This window comes from Girardinichthys multiradiatus, chromosome 14 (assembly GCF_021462225.1).
Source record: "Girardinichthys multiradiatus isolate DD_20200921_A chromosome 14, DD_fGirMul_XY1, whole genome shotgun sequence".
Taxonomy (NCBI): Eukaryota; Metazoa; Chordata; class Actinopteri; order Cyprinodontiformes; family Goodeidae; genus Girardinichthys; species Girardinichthys multiradiatus.
In genome coordinates, this window is record NC_061807.1 from 35,242,709 (window position 1) to 35,261,415 (window position 18,707).

The 18,707-nt window shown below is 40.1% G+C and overlaps 1 protein-coding gene across 1 annotated transcript; it reads right to left on the reverse strand.

Annotated features, from left to right (window-relative positions):
• Positions 1-7,949: 7,949 nt before the first annotated feature.
• Positions 7,950-15,246, reverse strand: gpr185b (G protein-coupled receptor 185 b). Its single transcript, XM_047385235.1, is given in 3 exon segments — positions 7,950-12,757; positions 15,128-15,206; positions 15,208-15,246. Coding segments are annotated over 3 exon segments (1,194 nt in total). The 3' UTR covers positions 7,950-11,681.
• Between the last annotated feature and the right edge of the window lie 3,461 nt (positions 15,247-18,707).

The following is an 18,707-nucleotide window of genomic DNA, read 5'->3' on the forward strand; positions in this document are numbered from 1 at the left end:
AAAAAAGCACATATAAACAGCCAGCGTGAAATTGCCACAAAGCTCGGTGAGAGCTTACTTAAAAAACAAAAGGTTTATGTTGTAACAGAGAAGTCAGAGACCTAAAATCTGCTATATTATCCAAATTGTTTCTTCAATAGTCGTGTTGTTGTGCAGGAGTCAAAGATACACACATATGTATTTCTGTGTTTAGCCAGCATCTGTGCATTAAAATAAATCTTTCAGGATCCAAGAATGTAAATCTCTAACTTGACTCATTGTAATGACATACTGCACTTCCCAATAAAACCAAATACCAAACACCCACAGAGACACGAACTGACAAAACTCTCCAAACACCCTTACCTTGTGTATCTATGGCTTCTGGCTTTTAAGAAAATGTTCTTCTGTGTTGAAAATGTGACAAAATAAATCATGTTGACTTTTTGTTGATTTTTGGTAAGGCAGCCTTTAAGGTTAAATGCATTTGGTTTACTATAAGCTAGACAAGAAAACCAAGTTACGCTGTGTATTGCACACTAAAATCAACTGTAAGCAAGTATGCATGTGACTAGTCAATAAATAGTGAGTATAACAGCAGATTGTGTCTTCTTTACATCTCATGGTGTCAACATATTTATTCTCCATGAAGGTTAAGATGTCGGTAGCACTGCAAACAAAAATAGGATTTTTTTACTGTTTCATGCATGCGGTTTTCTGGGCACGTCTCACTGGGACGAGAACCCGGAGCACACCCAAAACTTGCTGGAGGGATTATATATCCATCAAGTCGGGCGAACACATTGGGAACCCCAAAATGAGCTGGAGGCAGTCAAAGAGAAGAGGGATGTTTGGGTTCCCCTCTGGACCTGTTACCCCCACGACCCAATCTCGGATAAGCAGAAGACAATGGATGGATGTATGAATTATTAAAACTTCCCTCTGATTTTTGTTTTACTTTGAAATGTTTGAATTCACCTTCAAAGATGAAAACATTTTATTATTTTAGCTGCCTCGTGTTTTAGGTTACATCATCACTACATTGATAGTATCCAAATCCTACCTTTTCTGGGAGACATTCTTATTCATTAACATGCTATTAATAGCATCATTCTCATTTGACGTGGATTTTTAGCTCCACTGTCCCTTCTTTGGGTCTTTTAATTATGGTAAGATGTGTGTACACATCACAAAATTAGGCTATTAATTATAACTGACTAACAAGCATATTAAAAATAAGTATAAGACAATAACACAACTTCTCTCCCAAAATTACTGCTTTAAAGTGTTTTCAAGAACAATCTATCACCTCTAATAGTATGAACTGCATTTAAAACATAGCCAGTGATGCATGATGTCTGCTTTTAATGACAGTTGAGCATTTACAATTTCCTCCCAACATAAAATGTCAGTCATTTTCTACCACTTATTCCATAGTGGGTCGCAGGAGAGCTGGTGCCTATCTCCAGTAGTCTATGGGCGAGAGGCAGGGTACACCCTGGACAGGTCACCAGTCCATCACAGGGCAACACACAAACTCATTCATACACCTAAGGACAATTTAGAGTGACCAATTAACCTAACTGGCATGTCTTTGGATTGTGGGAGGAAGCCGGAGTACCTGGTGAGAACCCACGCATGCACGGGGAGAACATGCAAACTCCATGCAGAAAGACCCCCAGCTGGGAATTGAACCCAGGACCTTCTTGCTGCAAGGCAACAGTGCTACCAACTGCACCACCATGCAACCCCAACATAAAATGTATACTTCAATATTTTAGCAATTCTATTAGTAATTAGTTGTTACTTTATGTTCCTAATATTTATCTACTTTTTAGGCTTTCAAACTACAAAAGAAATGGCAAGATATTCCCGTGGTGCTCTGCGTTACTGGCGCTTGGTGGCCGTATTGTTTGAGTACATTCTGGGGGAATTTACAATGTTTGACCGGTAGGTGGCAGTATATAGAGTGACACACTACTTTCCAATGAAGTGTACCATCAATCAACACCCACATTTGTCAAAGGAAATGGCTCTTTAAGAGCTCTCCACTCTAATGACTTTTATGCATGAGAGGGTTAACGCTTACAAAACAGGACGTTTCCCCAGATGAAAGAGGCATTCTTTTAAAATTCAATGTGATTTCCTGCAAGAGGCTTATTCTTTCCTCTACCACCATGAGTCATTAGAATCATGCAGCTTCTTACTGAAAGGATACTGACCAGCTCTGATGAACTGACTAAAACAGCTGTTGTCACTCAGCATTACCAGTAAAACGTAGTGGTGACGTAAATTGAGCAATCAAGGGTTCAGTGTTCACAGTGCCATTGTCAGCTCTGGCTTCCTGCTGCTCTGTGCCTTGGCAGGGTGGAGGTGGAAGCCACGGGTGCTGTATCCCATTTTTGGTACACAGATGGTGACACGACAGAGACTAAGAGGTCAGCAGCAGAAGCAAAACGCACATACGTAGTGTTTCACAAAGAACAATGTGGATGACTCAGTCTTTTGTTATGTTATTGTGGTGGGGAGGTTATAAAGTCTAAAAGAGAATTTCCTGGGAACTTTGTTCTGATTTAGTCTAATTTTAGTTGGGATTAATACTTGATGAGAGTGTTGAAAACCATTTTTCCCATTATGTTATTGGAGACCAGATGTTTGACTCAGTTTTTGTGCAGGCATATAACACCTTCTGAATTTAAAGCCAAAAAACAACCTTCAATTTCTTTATTTCAGTATACTAAGAATTTCAATATTACAGATTGTAACATTTTGATCTTCTAACAGACATGGCTGAATACATTGGCTGTATAGACATAATTAAAATCAAGGGATATGTTTTTGGGGTACAAAGTGAGCAAAACAAGAAGATGGGATGGCAGTTCATCAACCTTCACTTTTATTCATTCAACAAAGAAGCCAAGTCAGTTTCACCTTTCCAGAACTCAATGAAGAGCACCCCAGGGGGCTATAGTGTGAGAATGAGAGGCTGGGAAAGGGTAAATCATGCTTGTTTTGAACAATCTGCTTTAATGACGTAAAAGAAGTGAGGTGTATGTGTGCAGGGCTGTGTCTTTTCCCCGATTAGGCAGCACTGCAGCACTTATATGTAGCCACTAGATGGAGGTCTTCACCTCCATGTTGCAGCTGCATAAAGGTGAGTCAAGGAGTTTGGGCATCATCGCATACACAGCTACACGGCGTCATGCTGTCACGACTCTCCGGCTCACTCAAGCAGAAGGGTTTGTGGTCAAATTAAAGGGTGAATGACACCGAAGTGTTTCACTGATTTTGATGGCCATGTCATCAGTGTGTGTGTGTGTGTGTGTATACACATATCACTCTATAATTGTTTTATAGAGACTGCTTGCACAAACTCCTCATATAAATAATTATAGATAATACACTTTAATGTAGAGATTTGAAGCCATCAGATTAATGATTAGTGAGGCTAGCTTTACTAACTGTACACAATTAGCTTCCCACATCTCTTCACATCCTCTGATTTTACTGATGCCAAAATTGGTAACTTTGAGCATACTTCCCCCAATAACAGCACCTACCACAAAAAGTTCTCTGCACAACAAATAGCTGTTTGGTTGGTGGGTTCACTGATTGGGAAAAGATTAGATTTTCGAGTTTCTAATTAGCTGCTCAAACAGAAAATTCACTAAATCTGGTCACCAGCCAAATATTCTGTACATTTCTAGGTCAGATCCAGGTAGGAAACACAACTGTGTGTTTATAGTGTGGAAATTATTTGGGCCAGGGAAATCTGTCTATGTAGAAAACAGCCTCACACAACCCATTCGTGCTGAATATATTTTCACACCTTTCCAGCTTGTCTCTCCCTCCTCTGTTCCCCATCCTCTGAAGGCATTTCTAGATAAGCATCCCCTCCCCCTATTCATACTTCCTGTCTTACACCTTCTGCTGTTATGAAACCAGGGAGTGGCCTTAATAATTAAGCAGAATCTCTTTCTTCCCTTGTTTTGTTTTTCTTTTTTTCACCCGCACATTTTGGTGTACACTACAGTGACCTGCAGCACTGACTCACAGACCCCCACCCCCCAACCCCCTCTCCCCCGACACACGCACACACACAAACACTCGTAGCAACACCCACAGGCTCACACAAACTCACTTCTACAAACACACCAGACAATGTAAGCAACCTGCACACAGAAAAAACACGACTTTTCTGTCCTCTTTTGTTGTTTGCAGTTTATTTGGCAAATATTTCTCAACCTATTTTTTTGCAGATTTTTTTTTCTTTCACTTCCCATTTATTTACAATATTAAAAAATAAATATTTCTCTTCGAAGTTTTACATTCAAAATTTACAAGTGCAATGTGTAACATGTCCATCTTATAAAGTGCATTTGTACTTTTTGATCAATCGTGTCACAACACAAACTTGAAAGAACTCAACAAAAATACAGTAGAAATTATAATTATATATTTTTTTTAAAAACACACCCCACATGATTCACAAATGCTATATCAGGTCTCTCACATCACAGTATCATTACCCAATAGTAAAGAGAGATGCTTGAGCATATGTGTTGCCTCTCATCCAAACCTACAACCCTGATGCATAAAACAATGCTTTCTATGAAGGCCATATTTGGTCTGATAGAAAATTAGCTCTGTAATGTTTGTTTGTTTTTTTTCACTTTTCTTTATTAACAATCTCAGGTTGCCTGAAGTGTTCCCAAAATCGAGGGTTTGTTCACAGTTGGCACTCACCCCTGACCCTGCTTATTAAAAACTGTAATGTAAATGCTTGTGCTTATGAAAAAAGAAGGCTAAAAAGGAGGGGTGTGAAGAGAGAAATATACAGACATGAATGTGTTCTTGAGGAAAAGACAGGACAGAAAGGGATGAAGAGCATGAAACTTCACAGGAGAGAAAGAAAGACTCCTATACTCAGAATAGGCCGATTAGCTTAGTTCCCCCACCTCCTTTTCTTTATTTTCTGCTGCTTCTTCTCTTTTTTTCTATGGAAGAAACTATTTTTAGACCACACCTGACAAGCTGGCTTCTTGCAGGCAGAAGCAAGCAAATTGTTAGGCAAGTAAAATAAACGAAAAGAGGAGCTAAAGAACGGAAAGGTGAAACAAGGGCGAGAAAACTGGATTTTTGGAAGAACCAAGAAGTTAAGAGCAGAGAAGGATGAATGTCTGGGACAGCGATGAGGAAAACAGGGGGACCAAGTGGATGAGGGGAGGGTGGAAAAGTGAGGGGAGAAGACGGGCATGTCATTGAAACAACCTGCTTCCTCAGACACGACTCAGACAAAATGACGTCACTGACAATATGACTCTGTGACGTACTTTGGCTCCATCTCCCTCCCTCCTTCCTTGTCAGTTAGTGTATGTCTTTTTATGGTCAAAAATGCTTAAGTTACTGCATTTTGTGAATGAATTCAGAGTCACAACAAAACAACCTACAGTAATGTGAAAAAGTTTTGTCCCATCACAGAATTGTCCTTTTGTTTAGATTTTGTCACACCAAACTGTATCCAATGATCAAACAAATTTGATTTTTTTGCATCGCTGTTTCTGAATTCTGTCCTACTCTTCTTTGCAGACTTGTATTAATTCAGTCACACTAGGGAGTTCTTGAGGATTTTCCTGATGGAGAGCAGAATTCACGATTCTATCAATTACAGAAAGTCATCCAGGTCCCACAGAAGCAAAACAGTCCCAGACCATAATGCTACCACCACCAGGTTTATGATGTTCTTGTTCTGAAATGCTGTGTTAGTTTTACATGATATCTAACGGAAGGCACTTCTTCCAGAAAGTTCCATTTTGGCGGTCCACAGAACATTTTTACTAAAGTCTCTGGGATCATCAGGAAGTTTTTAATAATAAGTAAGCTGTCCCACAAGTAATATGGGACAGCTTGGATGCAATATTTGGTAGAATACTATATGTCTAGTGTCATCCATTCACACTGTGCATATTAATAACATGTTTGGACAGTTGTAAGAACTCTTAAGTTTCTTTAATGTCCACACCTGACATATATTGTTATTGGCTGAGATTCTTCAGCTTGTAGAGAATGGTGGGCACATTGTTTAATGGTTTAAGTAAAAAAAAAAAGTAGGTTAATCAGAATTGATATTGGCAACTGTAGCCAAGCCAAAAATGTGATTAATCCCAATTAATTAATGATTTAGCAAGTGTGGCAATTATATTTTTTACATTGTGTCAGGTTGGTTTGGATAGCTTTTTTTCCATTCACAAATTAAACCATCATTAGAAAACTGCATTTAGTGTTTGCTCAGGTTGTCTTTGATGATCGGAAAATAAAAAAGGGTCAAAACAGAAGAAATCTGTAAAGGGGCAAATGCTTCATCACAACACTCCAATCTGGAAGGTGTTTATTATGTTTGCTCAGTGTAATGATCAATTAGTATCTTTTAAATACCATCTTTTTCATCTTTTTATGTCCATTTGCTTTTAGCTGCTGTGCTAAGATTTTGTTGTTGCTCTTTTTCACAGATTCACACTCCAATGACTTCAGATTCTACAACGAGAATCACCTTTGAACAAAAATGTATGTACATGAACCAACAAACAAGACACTAGATAAGACAAATCCACCCCCCCCCCCCCACCCCCCCCAAAAAAAGGAAACAGTAAACAGTTATAAATAGGAATAACACAAAGGAAGAAGAGGAAGAAACATTCACACACGCACACACTTACAGCAGCGAGCATATCTTGGAACACATGCCCTGATGATAAACATTACAAAAATATACATTTCTGTACAACCTTGCATAAGAAAAAATAACACACAATCACTTGTACAGTTTCTTAAAAAAAAAAAAAAAAAACGCAAAACAATTATAGTCTGGTGTAGCATCCGACAAAACCATTCAGAGAGTGTTTGTGGTTACAGTGAGAGTTGTTTGAGTTATGGTTTCTTACAGTTGGCCATGATTCTTGGTGGAGAAGGAATAGGACAGCAGACACACGCACAAACATACACACATACACACAGTGAGTGGTCGCTTCACTCCCATCTCCAGGAATGGTCCAGTTAGTGCCATATTCACAGATGAGTGTTTTAAACTGCTCCAACAACCACTTGCTGGACATGCCAGATGGGACCATAAACATCATCTGATAACAACAAAACAATAAACGCTGCTCATGCTGTCCACTGATCATCCTCTTCAGCTGAGAAATGTTGAAATCAACTTCTCAGGGTGCACATCAAATGGATAGTTTGTGGTTTCTTTTGTGGTTTTATAGTTTTCACCAGAATTGGATTCCTTTTTTTTATTTTGGATTCATTTCACCCTGCTACAATCCCATATACTGTGGCTAAAGCCTACACTGCCAGAGCACACTTATAAACACGTAGGTCAGTGCAACACTACAAACCTGTGCTACACAATGTAGCTTAATAACACGCTTTTAAGTTCTTAAATGAAGACCAAAGCCTTAATATGAAGCTCAATAAAGTAGAGAACTCCAGCTTAAATCTTTAGATCTCCTCAAAGAGAAATGTTAGTATACTATATTATGTTCTTTGGCACAAACAAAGATTGAACAAATTGTTTACACCAAGACAAGTTAGAATTTTTTGCATTTCTCCACACATTCATCAGGTTTGTATCTTTAGCAACCTGTGGAGATTTAGGTCATTTCGTTGGGAGATATGTTCCTAAATATATGGATATTTTGATCTAAATACATTAGTCAATGTTGTTAAAGAACCATGGTTTTCTAAATTCATGGTTTCTAATGTTATTTAGAACAAATTTGTCATTTGTCATCACATGGTGAGCAGTTATATTGGTTGTGCTTGAACATGAATAACAAACGTCTATTAGATAATTGTTTTACCAATTCTTGTTAGAGACATTTTATCCTTCATATGTAAAAAAGTGTAATTCCATCAGCTAGCCACAAAAATTAGCTAGCTACATTTTTCCATGGGCTTAATCTGAGTTAAGAACAATTTTAACCAATAATAAAGATGAAGATGCTGTCACTGAATTCTTTTTTTTTTTTTTTTTGCTTTAATAAACCACAAGAAATATTTATATCTAGCCAACATTCACTTTTTTGTCACTGTTTGATCCTTGCTGTAATAGAGAGGGCCAAGTTTCAGAGGTGGGTTCAAGCAGATCTTTACTAATTTTAGGCAACTGTATTTGTTGGATTTGTTGGCTAAATCAGCTACCTTTTAGAAAAAGTACAAACACTGACTTTTACAAATGTATCACCACCCTGTCTGTCCCATCTAGCATTTCCAAAATCTATTGCCCAGTCAAACCTTAAACATAAATATGCCTACAAGGGAAATATCTTCTTCCACCTTGTAATGTAAAATGGATTCAATTAAACCTCAGTGATTGATTACTTTCAACTACCTGCTTCCCAAAACCAAAGTACATCCATCTCATGCTTCAAGCCTCTGGATAATTGAATGTATTTCACCTAATTATTGATGCTAGTTATTAACCATTAGGCAGTTCCATCAATGCAGTGTTTGCACAAAAGAGAGAGCAAGAGAGGTGGTCAAAGCTTCTTTGATTAGAGGGTTAACCTCGTATGATGATTGAGTTTTTAGGTCTTTAAAAGCTCTTGAATTAACCATCAGTAGCTTAATATAGGCAAATAAATATATCCCTATGAATCACATCTCCTAAAATGCATTTTGAAAAAACACCCATCGGTCCGACCATTTTCTTTCAAATCCAGTATGAAGCCAAATTGTTTTCCATTGTTCAGCTGTGTTTTCAAGCTGACCACTTTTCTTTTTCTCTGCATCTTGATTGTGGCTTTTTGTACACAGCAAAATGCAGCTGGATTTTATTGCAAAGACGATTTTGTTCCAAAAAAGGCCAAAAGCAAGGAAAGTGAAAAAAAAAAAAAGATACAAATAAATTGTCTTAAAAAAATCATTATCTTTGACAGAAACTTGTGCAGCTGTTGTTTTGCCAACAACGGCTGCAAAAACAACTGATTGTATTTTTCCTGCCAAGAAACGTAGAAATTGCTTCTTTTTAAAGTTTTAATTTACAATATAGAAAATAATACTAACAGCTTCTCCTGTGCGCCATTTTCAAAGTTATGATTTTTGCTTTCATCTACTGCAACATATTTGGTAGAAAGCACCAAATTTAAAGTAACTCCCTGTGGTTACAAAAAACAGCAGATTCTTTTCTGAAGTTATGTTTGAATTTAGAGCCTATATAGATTTTCCCAAAGCCAGCACACCTCCCACACACATATATTAGCAGGATGCCAGTAGCTTAGTCATCGTAACTCACTCTGGGGTTGTGCAGAGGAACATGAGAGAGAAAGCTATCTACACAGATCATTTAAATGCAGACAAGAGGTTGGAAATAACCTCTTTAGCTCATTCTCTGAACATCATCTCCCTGGTGCCGAGATGTTAATAACATTTACTGGATTTACCTTACAGAATGCCTTTTCAGTGGGAACCCTGATGGAAGGGTGTGTGTGTGTGTGTGTGTGTGCGTGTGTGTGTGCGTGTGTGTGTGTGACTGAAAACTGCGTTAAAGTACATCTCGCTTGGCGTCTCTATTTCACGCCACGTCACCTCGCCTCTGTGGCTTCTTATTAACCCGCCAAGCCTTCAGAGGAGCTCCGGGGCAGAGCTGCACTGTTTCTTCAAGGTGCAAATCCAGCTACTGCTGACAGTCTGCAAGCAGGGGAATTGAGATGGAAGTCATACAGCAGCACAAACCGAAGCAATCTGAAGTGTTTAAGTTTAGAGGTGCTTCGCCAAAACTAATGGAGATGCCGATAAACATAGGAGTCCCCTGTAGGCAAGAACCAGTTAGCACTGGATCCTTTCAAAAGTTACAGATTTAAAACCCCTACAATTTCCCGTGATTAGATTCTTGCAGTTTACAGTCCCTTTAATGAGATGCCAGAGAAGGTGCCCTTGCGACTAGTTTTCTCCATCTGATTGGAACATAAAAGCATTGCACCCAGCTGTTACTTCGCACTGCTGTTCAGCTAGCTAAAAGATCTCACTCACTCTTTTCCTTCATTTTCAAGAAAGACTAATTCCGCTGTTTGGAAATATTTTCACTATCCATTCAACCTTGGACAGTCATGGTGTGGAGACTAAAACTTCATCTGCCAGTCTTATTACTGTGATGCTACAGGTGGTAAGTTACGAGCAGCATGTCTGTTAAACAGCTGACAGCAAGCACTAGAGAGCAGATTGTCCTGCTAGTTATCAGCTGGTATCAGCTTGTTGTACTTGTATTACTCAACCAATATATAATTCCATAAAACCAGAATTATTTTTTTCTATGTTTGCTTAACTTTATGACTCAAAATAACAAAAAAATGAATAAATGCAACCAAATAATGTCAAACATTACTGTTTTAGCTTTTTTGTGTAAATATAAACGGTGGTATTTTTACTTAAGGTGGGAATATTATAACAGCCCATGCCTAATCGTTTTGTGCATCAGAGAAAAAAAATGTAATGATTTCTCCTTTCTCGTGTTGAGATTTGTTCTACTTGTTGCTCCATGAATGGCATTTCTAATCCATATTTTCTGTTAATTCAACCTAATACACTCATATGGATATCTCCAATCAAATGGGAATTGTCCCTTAAGTCCCACATCCAAATCCCTATCTAGATGGTGTAAAGAACAGCATAGCCTAGTTTTTCAAACCAACCCCCTCCCCACCACACATACACACACCACCACCACCAAAGCCCAGAGCATTTCCCAGGGTAGCAACGCTCTGCAGTGGAGCTGTCCTTGGTGCTGAATTCAGCTCCTTCCTTTGTAGTCGCAGCCCAGCAGCAGCCTGAGAAGCCTATTTTTCCTCAAACGCAGAGCAGGTTTGATGTCATAATGCCAGGGACAACACGTGCCACGTCTACATTTAGTAATCCCCCCTAAAATTTCCCAAATATCTGTTGAGCGAATGGTTCGACTTTTGATTTGGCTGAATGTTCGAAGAAAGAAAAGTTGGATGTTGGCTTTGGGTAAATTTAAAATGGCCTTAGAAGTGAAGTGAAAATTTAGAGCTGGTTTTTGTTGCACTCTTTTCAAATAACTAATCTGCTTCTGATACAGGGAGGGTGGCTATTTGGAACAGTTTCTTTATTCATTTATCAAGAGACAACTACAAATATAGCTCATTGAGATTGTTGAAAGTCATTCATTTTGTATATTTAGCTCATTGTATTTTTATCCACACAGCACTAGATTTCAAAGACATGAGTGAAGACACATACAGTATTTTAACCATTCCTTCTGATTGCATAACCATCCAGAGCATCCTCTGGAGATTTAGTACAATTTTTTCCACCTAAATTTCACCTATGCTACTCATGAGAGGCCTCACTTCTCTCATCCCTGTAGAAAGGGAGACTTTTAAAAGATACCTTGAATCAGAATTTTGCAGTTGGTTTCCTGCTGCTTCTTTCCTGGAGTTGGTTGTTCTCCAAGCTACAAACAGGACATGGTCTTTATTAACTCCTTCTTTTTTTTACCATGCCTCCTCTCAGTCTTCTGTCAGTGCCTCTTCGACCATGGCCAGCTCAGCATTTGTCATCAGCTTTCCAGCCTTGATATGAGGAGGAGAGCAAAGACTTATTTTCTTCCTCATCCTAAACTCTTGTTCCTCTAACCCAAACTCTTCGTCTTGCATCAGCACAGCCCCCAACCCTTCTTGCTACACATCACTGGAAGTCCTGGGTCTTAGGGAGAGGTTGGACGAGACACACCCACAGCAAGCCATCCACAGCGACTTCTGGATGTCCGGGTTCCGGAAAGCATAGATGACAGGGTTGATCACGGAGCAGCAGGTGGCCGGGAGGACCGTGGCGTAGGTGTATATCACAGGGTAGCTGGAGTCAGCCACAATGGAATACAGGGCGAATGGCAGCCAGCACGTCCCAAAGGCACACAGGATGGCAGACAAAGTGGAGACCCCTTTGGTGGTAGAGATAGCCATGAACTGGTGTTGCACTGCAATCTGCTGGGCATGGCGGAACGCGATTTTGCAGATCTGAAGGTAGAGCTGCATCATAAGGGCGAAGACAAGGAGGAAGGTGACGGCAAGTACCACAGCATTGTTTTTGGTGACAGGCCGGCAGATGCTGCACGTAGATTGGTCCTTCAGGCAGTTCCATCCGAGCGCCGGCAGCAGGCCAAGAGTGAAACATGTCACCCAGATAAAAGCAACCATCATGTAAGTAAAAGTGACTGTCCGCTCAGTATGGTAGGTCAGAGCATTATACAGCGACAGGTAGCGGTCGACCGTAATGGCGAGGATGTTAAAGACAGACGCCGAGAAGGCTGAGATAAGCAGTCCGACTGACAGCAACGTCACGAATTCCACCGACTTGTCAATTAAATAAGTGAAAACAAAGTTTAAGATGAGCCCCAGACCGGCCAAGAGGTCTGACACGGCTAGCGATCCAATCAGGATGAACATGGGAGCACGGAGTGTCGGCGTGTAGAACAGCACAGCGATGACCAAGGCATTCTCGCAGGAGATGAGTGTTCCCGTTACACAAAGTGCAACATCCCAAGGGCTGACTTCCTGCACGACGCCGGCGGTGGTCGCCGGTTGGAGGTCCGGAGACAGAGTTCGCAAGAAGGGCTCTGAAGAGGAATTTGAGGGATCCTCACTTACACTCCAAGACATTGAGGAGTCGAATGGGTCGAGTGAGGAAGAAGAGTTGAAGCCATTACCACCGCCGCTGCTCATGACTGCTGCGGCGGCGGCCAGAGAGAGAACCATAGCTGGAGAAAACAAGAGAGAAAATAGAAGGAGGGAGTTAGAAGAACATGTAAGTTTCATGGTAAAAGAATGAAAAATGATTGGACAAGGCATTACCAAAAAGATTGAAAAAAAGGTTGATAAATACAGTTCATATAAAGATAAACCAGAGAATGTGGCAAGTTTGTGAAATGTTAAAATGATGGGATGTTTTTAGTTGGTATGGTGTGAAGAAGATGAAGAAAATATGTTGTGGTGATGAAAAAAAGAGAAGAGAAAAACAAATAAAGGTGTTATTAACTATATTATTTTCTGCACTGTAAGATAATGAGATCTTGTGGCATTTAGATTCCATTATACTGTCTCTGTGTCTTCCAAAGGACAAAGACTGCATAGGGAATTGAAGTCAAACCACCCCTGTTACACCTATGAGCTGTAAAGTGATGTAGTCATGGCCCACTATTGGCTGACTTATGTAAGGGTTAGCAGGCTTCTTGGCTCAAAGCAGTGATGTAGAGATTACAGATGATCTGTTCAACCAGCTGTCCGGGGATTTAAGGCAAACACCACAAGACAAGGAAGGATATGTTTAATATGCACACCATTTCTTAACATTAACTCACATTGACTGGGTCGCAATCAAGTGAGAACAGATAAGTGGACTTCGGTCAAGGGTAGTTCTTTCTTTAGCTGTGACATTTTAAATTTGAACAAAACTAATAAGGCATCACACACGGCTCATGCATTTAAAGCTGATGATACTCAGACACTCATTTTATGTGCAATGTTCTAGGTTGACCCTGCTGATTTTCACTTCACGCCTCCTTTGGTTCGGCAATACTGGCTACATTTCTGAAAGCTGACCTCTGCGCTGGATAACACTAGATAAGAGAGGGACTCGTCTTTGGGGGGTTTATGTCGATCTGTACAAGATTTTTAAACCCTGCAAGAATCCGACAACAGGCTAACGATGTCAAACTTTGTATCTGATATATAGCCTTCTATTGGTGTTTATTTAAAAGGGTTATTTTACAGTTTTTATATTATGCACTTGATCCTCTCTCAAAGTTTAAAATGAATAAACTAATCAACCCTGAATTGGGGGATTTTACACTAATCCAAGATTTAACACACAGTTTCATATTTATGAAACATTTATACTATTTGTAAAACAAACAACAATGGACACATTTTCATTGCTTTCTTAGCATCAGCTTACAATTAAACAAGCATTAAAACATTAATATACAGACTAGTCAGGCCCGAATAGGAATATTCCACATTGATTACAGTTTTTATGTTTGTGAAACATTAACTAAAACAAAAAAAAAACAAAAACGGGATTCTCAAATTGCCAAGAAATAAAGCTTAAATCTCGTTTCACGTCATTTTCATGAATCCAAAATCATGTATCTAACCTCTTGAGCAAGATGTTTCATTACACCCCTGATAACACATAAACAAAACAGTCATTTATATCCACAAAAACATTCATTCAGGGAAACAAGCATCCACTTGACCCTTAAGTACCCCGTTACCGTCCAGCTCCCACTCCCACTCCTGACAGTTTTTTTAACACCACAACAGAAGGTGTAGACACTCACAGTCACATACACTCACACTCAGGGATGGAGGTATTCCTTCCATTTTGCTTTTAATGCAACATGACACATGCAACACAATTAAAGCCCTACTTTGCGCCATTTAAAGCCTAAACGCATCGCACTCCTACCTCTCAGATGCAGAAGAGAGTCCAAGGTTCTAGTTTTTTTTTTTTTTTTTTACAGTCCGAACCGTCTTCGCCTCATTCTATTTTTAGAGCATCTCCAAAAATGGTGCATGACGTCCCGGGGCACGGCGCAGCGCTGTAGCTGCTGTTCTATTCACCGGCGGCGTTGACGTGAGCGCGCAGAGATGCGTGTGCGCGTTTGCCTCCAAATAAAAAAAAAAACGCTGTAATTTCGGATTCTGATCCACATTATCTGCTGCGGCTGCGCTAATTTTAGAGCAGCGGCAGAGCCAGCGCGGATGTTGAGTTTCATTCATAAAAAGGGAGAAAAAAAATCATTCCCTCACACACTTCCCACCTCCACCCCCTTTCTTCGCCAACTCAGTTTCTTCCACACACACCCCCTCCCCACTCCTCTTTCACGAGTCTCCACGCACGCTCGGACAACGCGCACGCGCTGACAACATCAATGACTGCAAAACGGCCAAGGGAAGGTCACCACCGCCGCCGCCACCAACACTACCGCACGCCCCGCAGTTCTCGGTGGTGGCAGGTCCATTCCCCGCGGTAACTGCAGGGCTAATTGGCATGCACTAAAACAAAATGAAACGCTACTCTGCCGTGGCCGTGTTTAGCGAGAGAAAGTAAGAAGAAAAACGGCTACCTTGATCCGTCTCACTCAGCTGCAGCAGTGCGGTCCCTGAACCAGCGAGAGGGGGGATGCGGGGAAGGAGGAGGGGGAGAGGGGTGCTGAAGAGAAAGTGGGAATAAAGGGGCAACCATGCCACAGATGTGGAAAAGGAATAAAACAAATTACCAGCTCCGCGTCCTTTTCTTCCGCTTTAAGGAACCGGGATGCCTCTGCTGCTTCTTTCTCCACCTTCTAGGTGACAGTTGTGTCTTCTTTTAGGGTTTCCCCCCAGTCTTTCTCCCGTTTTTGCCCCCCTCCCCTATTCCCAGTCAGCGGCGCGCGCTAAATTCTTCGGTTGGCATGGTTATTACCCTTCTCTCTGCAAGCTCTGTCCTCGCGCTGCACATCCTCGGCCCTTATTGGACGCGCGTGTCATTCTCCCGCTCTGACGTCAGAAGTCGCCGCTGCTAGTCACCGTCTGCATGGTCGGTGTGTGAATCACGGCGAGAGAGAAAGTGTATTCACTCACTCACCTTAACCAAACAACTTTATTCATCTTTTAATATGACAACTCTGCTGTCGTACGAACAACAGAGGGAACAAACACTTACTGATTACTCACGTAAAAAAGGACAGTGCGTCTGCATTTTACTCGAAATCTGGCGGGTCACGTTCCCCCTCAATGTTTTTCCTCAACATGTGTAAATAACAGGACATACAACAGCTAACAATACTTCTAACCGCCATAAAGGCGTGATGGTGTTTATGCAACCTCGGAGCTTACTGGGTATCCCACTGCATCAGCTCTCGGACGCGCACGCATTGCCTTTTCGCGGGCTGGCACCATACGTCTCACCGTACGTGTAAGCAGAGAGGGGCCAACCACCAGCTTTCTTAACGTCATCAGAAGGCTGCGATATGGCCTATGTGTCCAGTGCCGACGCAAGATTGTATGCAGCCCCAAGCAAACTTGGAATGAGGGCCCCATCAAAACACCATAAATCAGGTCTTTGATTTTGCATTCATCCTCGCCTAGATAAAATATCTTTCTTCAGCTTTTAATGCGTCTTCATTTATTTTGTATTGCTTAACCCCTTTCTGCCAACCCCTTTTACAGTTATATAAAAAACATACTTGTGTTTTTGCTGTCAAACAGAATCTAAATAGTAGAAATGGTGAATCTGAGTATAGCATATTCAATAAATATAAGGTTTGGTGTTTAGCAGGCGCGTAGTTAGACCTGGGCTTCCGGGGCGGAGGTCCAGGTCTGTTTTCTGAACTTTTTGATAGAAGAAATTTAGAAGTTTTAAAAAGATGCAGCCACAAATTGGTATTGGACTTCACATTTTTATTTAAAAACAATCAGATTTTCTCATTTGTGTTCCATATAATCACCTCCCGCTCCACCTAACCTGACAATGAGTTAAAAGGAGAAGACACGGCACTGCTAATGCGCAACAGATTAACTTCTTTTCTAAATACCCCCAAAGGTGTCATTATTTGCTTCAGCAAAATGGTTTTTCATCAGTCCTAAACTCTGTTTCTCCTTGTCCTTCATTCTGGTTCTAACAAAAATAAAAAGTACAATTATTGCAAACCTTATTGTTTGATTCACAATAATTTACATTCAGTCTAATACCAGCCGAGACAGTGAACTGGAATTGGATGACCTTCCCTCCATCCAGGACTTACAGGTCTAGGGTCAGGAAAAGAGCTGCTAAAATCTCTGCAGACCCCACACACCCTGCACATAAACTGTTCAGAGCTTTACCTTCAGGCCGCCGCTACAGAGCACTGTTCGCTAAAACCAGCCGCCACAGAGACAGTTTCTTCCCCCAGGCTGTTTCTCTGTTGAACATTCAATAGAGTACAAAACAACAGCATACAGATGTTGCAAATGCACCTTTTTATTTATATATGTGTATATTTGTATATTGTATATATGTATATTCTGTAATGCAAAAACAAAACCAAAGAGCAAAGTATACCGGATTCAAATTCCTTGTTTGTATGTTTGTATGTACAAACTTGGCAATAAAGCTGATTCTGATTCTGATTCTCAATATATCCTATATTATTTTAATTTTAAATTACCTATAAATTGTCTTATTGAAATCTGAGTATTTTGGATTTGGGCTAAAGCCCCCAATGTTTTGAGACCCTAAAAACGCCTCTGGTGTTTAGTATGCAAATAAGATAAATTAGCGACTATAGGGCATTACTAGATGAAGGGAAGTTCTTCAAATATGATCCTTGGTAAGTGCTGAATATGCATCAACAAGATATACTGGTATACATGCACCACCATGGTTTAAGATGAATTTCCGACAACAGTTTACAAAGGGTTATTTTTTCATCTACCTTTCGTATTTCAGGTGAGGTATAAGAATGATATACTCCAGCACATAAAGTAGGGCTTCCTCATTGGACACACCTGAAGCAGTTAATATATGTTTGACTAAACACAGAAGCATGAGAGCGGCATAGTTATGCTGCTTCTGTTACAAAATAAAACTGTGGGATCTATCTCCAAATGGTCTGCTTAAAAGCCATTGTTTTTGTTTTTAATTTTTTACACATTCTATCTTTAAAGATCAATAAATTCAAACAACTGATTTTTTGTTGTTAAGAGGAATTATAAGTATTTGTACAGTTCTGTGGAAAAAAAGTGATGGGTGTAAGCAATGATGTTAGTAAAAAATAATGCTGTAAGTACGTACACTTTTGAAGCACACTGCTCCAGAGAACATGAAAGGGATTTGTGCAAATGATGCACAGATGTGTTTAATGTGCTTCTCTCAGAATTGTGATAAAAAAACACAATTTGTGCACGCAGATGTGAGACAAAAAGGAGGTCTGTCCAGGCCCGTAATTGGTCAAGGACTGACACAGCAGGAACAGGGGACACCAAACACCTCTGTTTCAGGCCAGAGATACAAAGGAACCTGTGTTTCATTAATTAAGTAAAAATAATGCAATGTAATGACAGTCATCTCTGTATTTCAAATAAGCGGTAATCAGTGGTATTCAACAAGTGGTATTCAAACAAGCCGTTCCCAAAAACTTGATCAACGATTTTAGTACAGTGACAATGTAAATGCGCATGCACACATTGATTTTCATCAGTTTTTTATAAATCATGGAGCTTAACAGTCATGATATAGCGGAAAATTGTTAATGTGTGAATTTACAGGGCTCAGTGTCAGCAGATACTAACGATTTTAGCTGTAAGTGCTCTACTAAACACAGCACAGCATAACTTTGTAACTGGACATTTCAAACAAAATTGCAAAAATTGTGGTACAATTGAAATAGGGATATCAGCTCCTAAAACAACTAATGTTACGCATTTAAATTTCAAAGTATTTCAAATCTTATATTCCCAAATATAAGTGAATTTAGTTGTAGATTTATTGGCTTTTAAACATAACTTCATATTCATTCTCCTCAATTTTTTTCATATAACTTCAGTCTACGTAAAACGTCAAGCATTGTCGAATGCCCTTTGTCAGTATGCAGGCTGTAAGCAGCAGCTTAGTTTGCTGTCAGGCTCTGACTGTGGCCCAAATGCAGAAGAGGTCCTCTGGAGTGAGCAGAAGGTGTGTGCTTAACA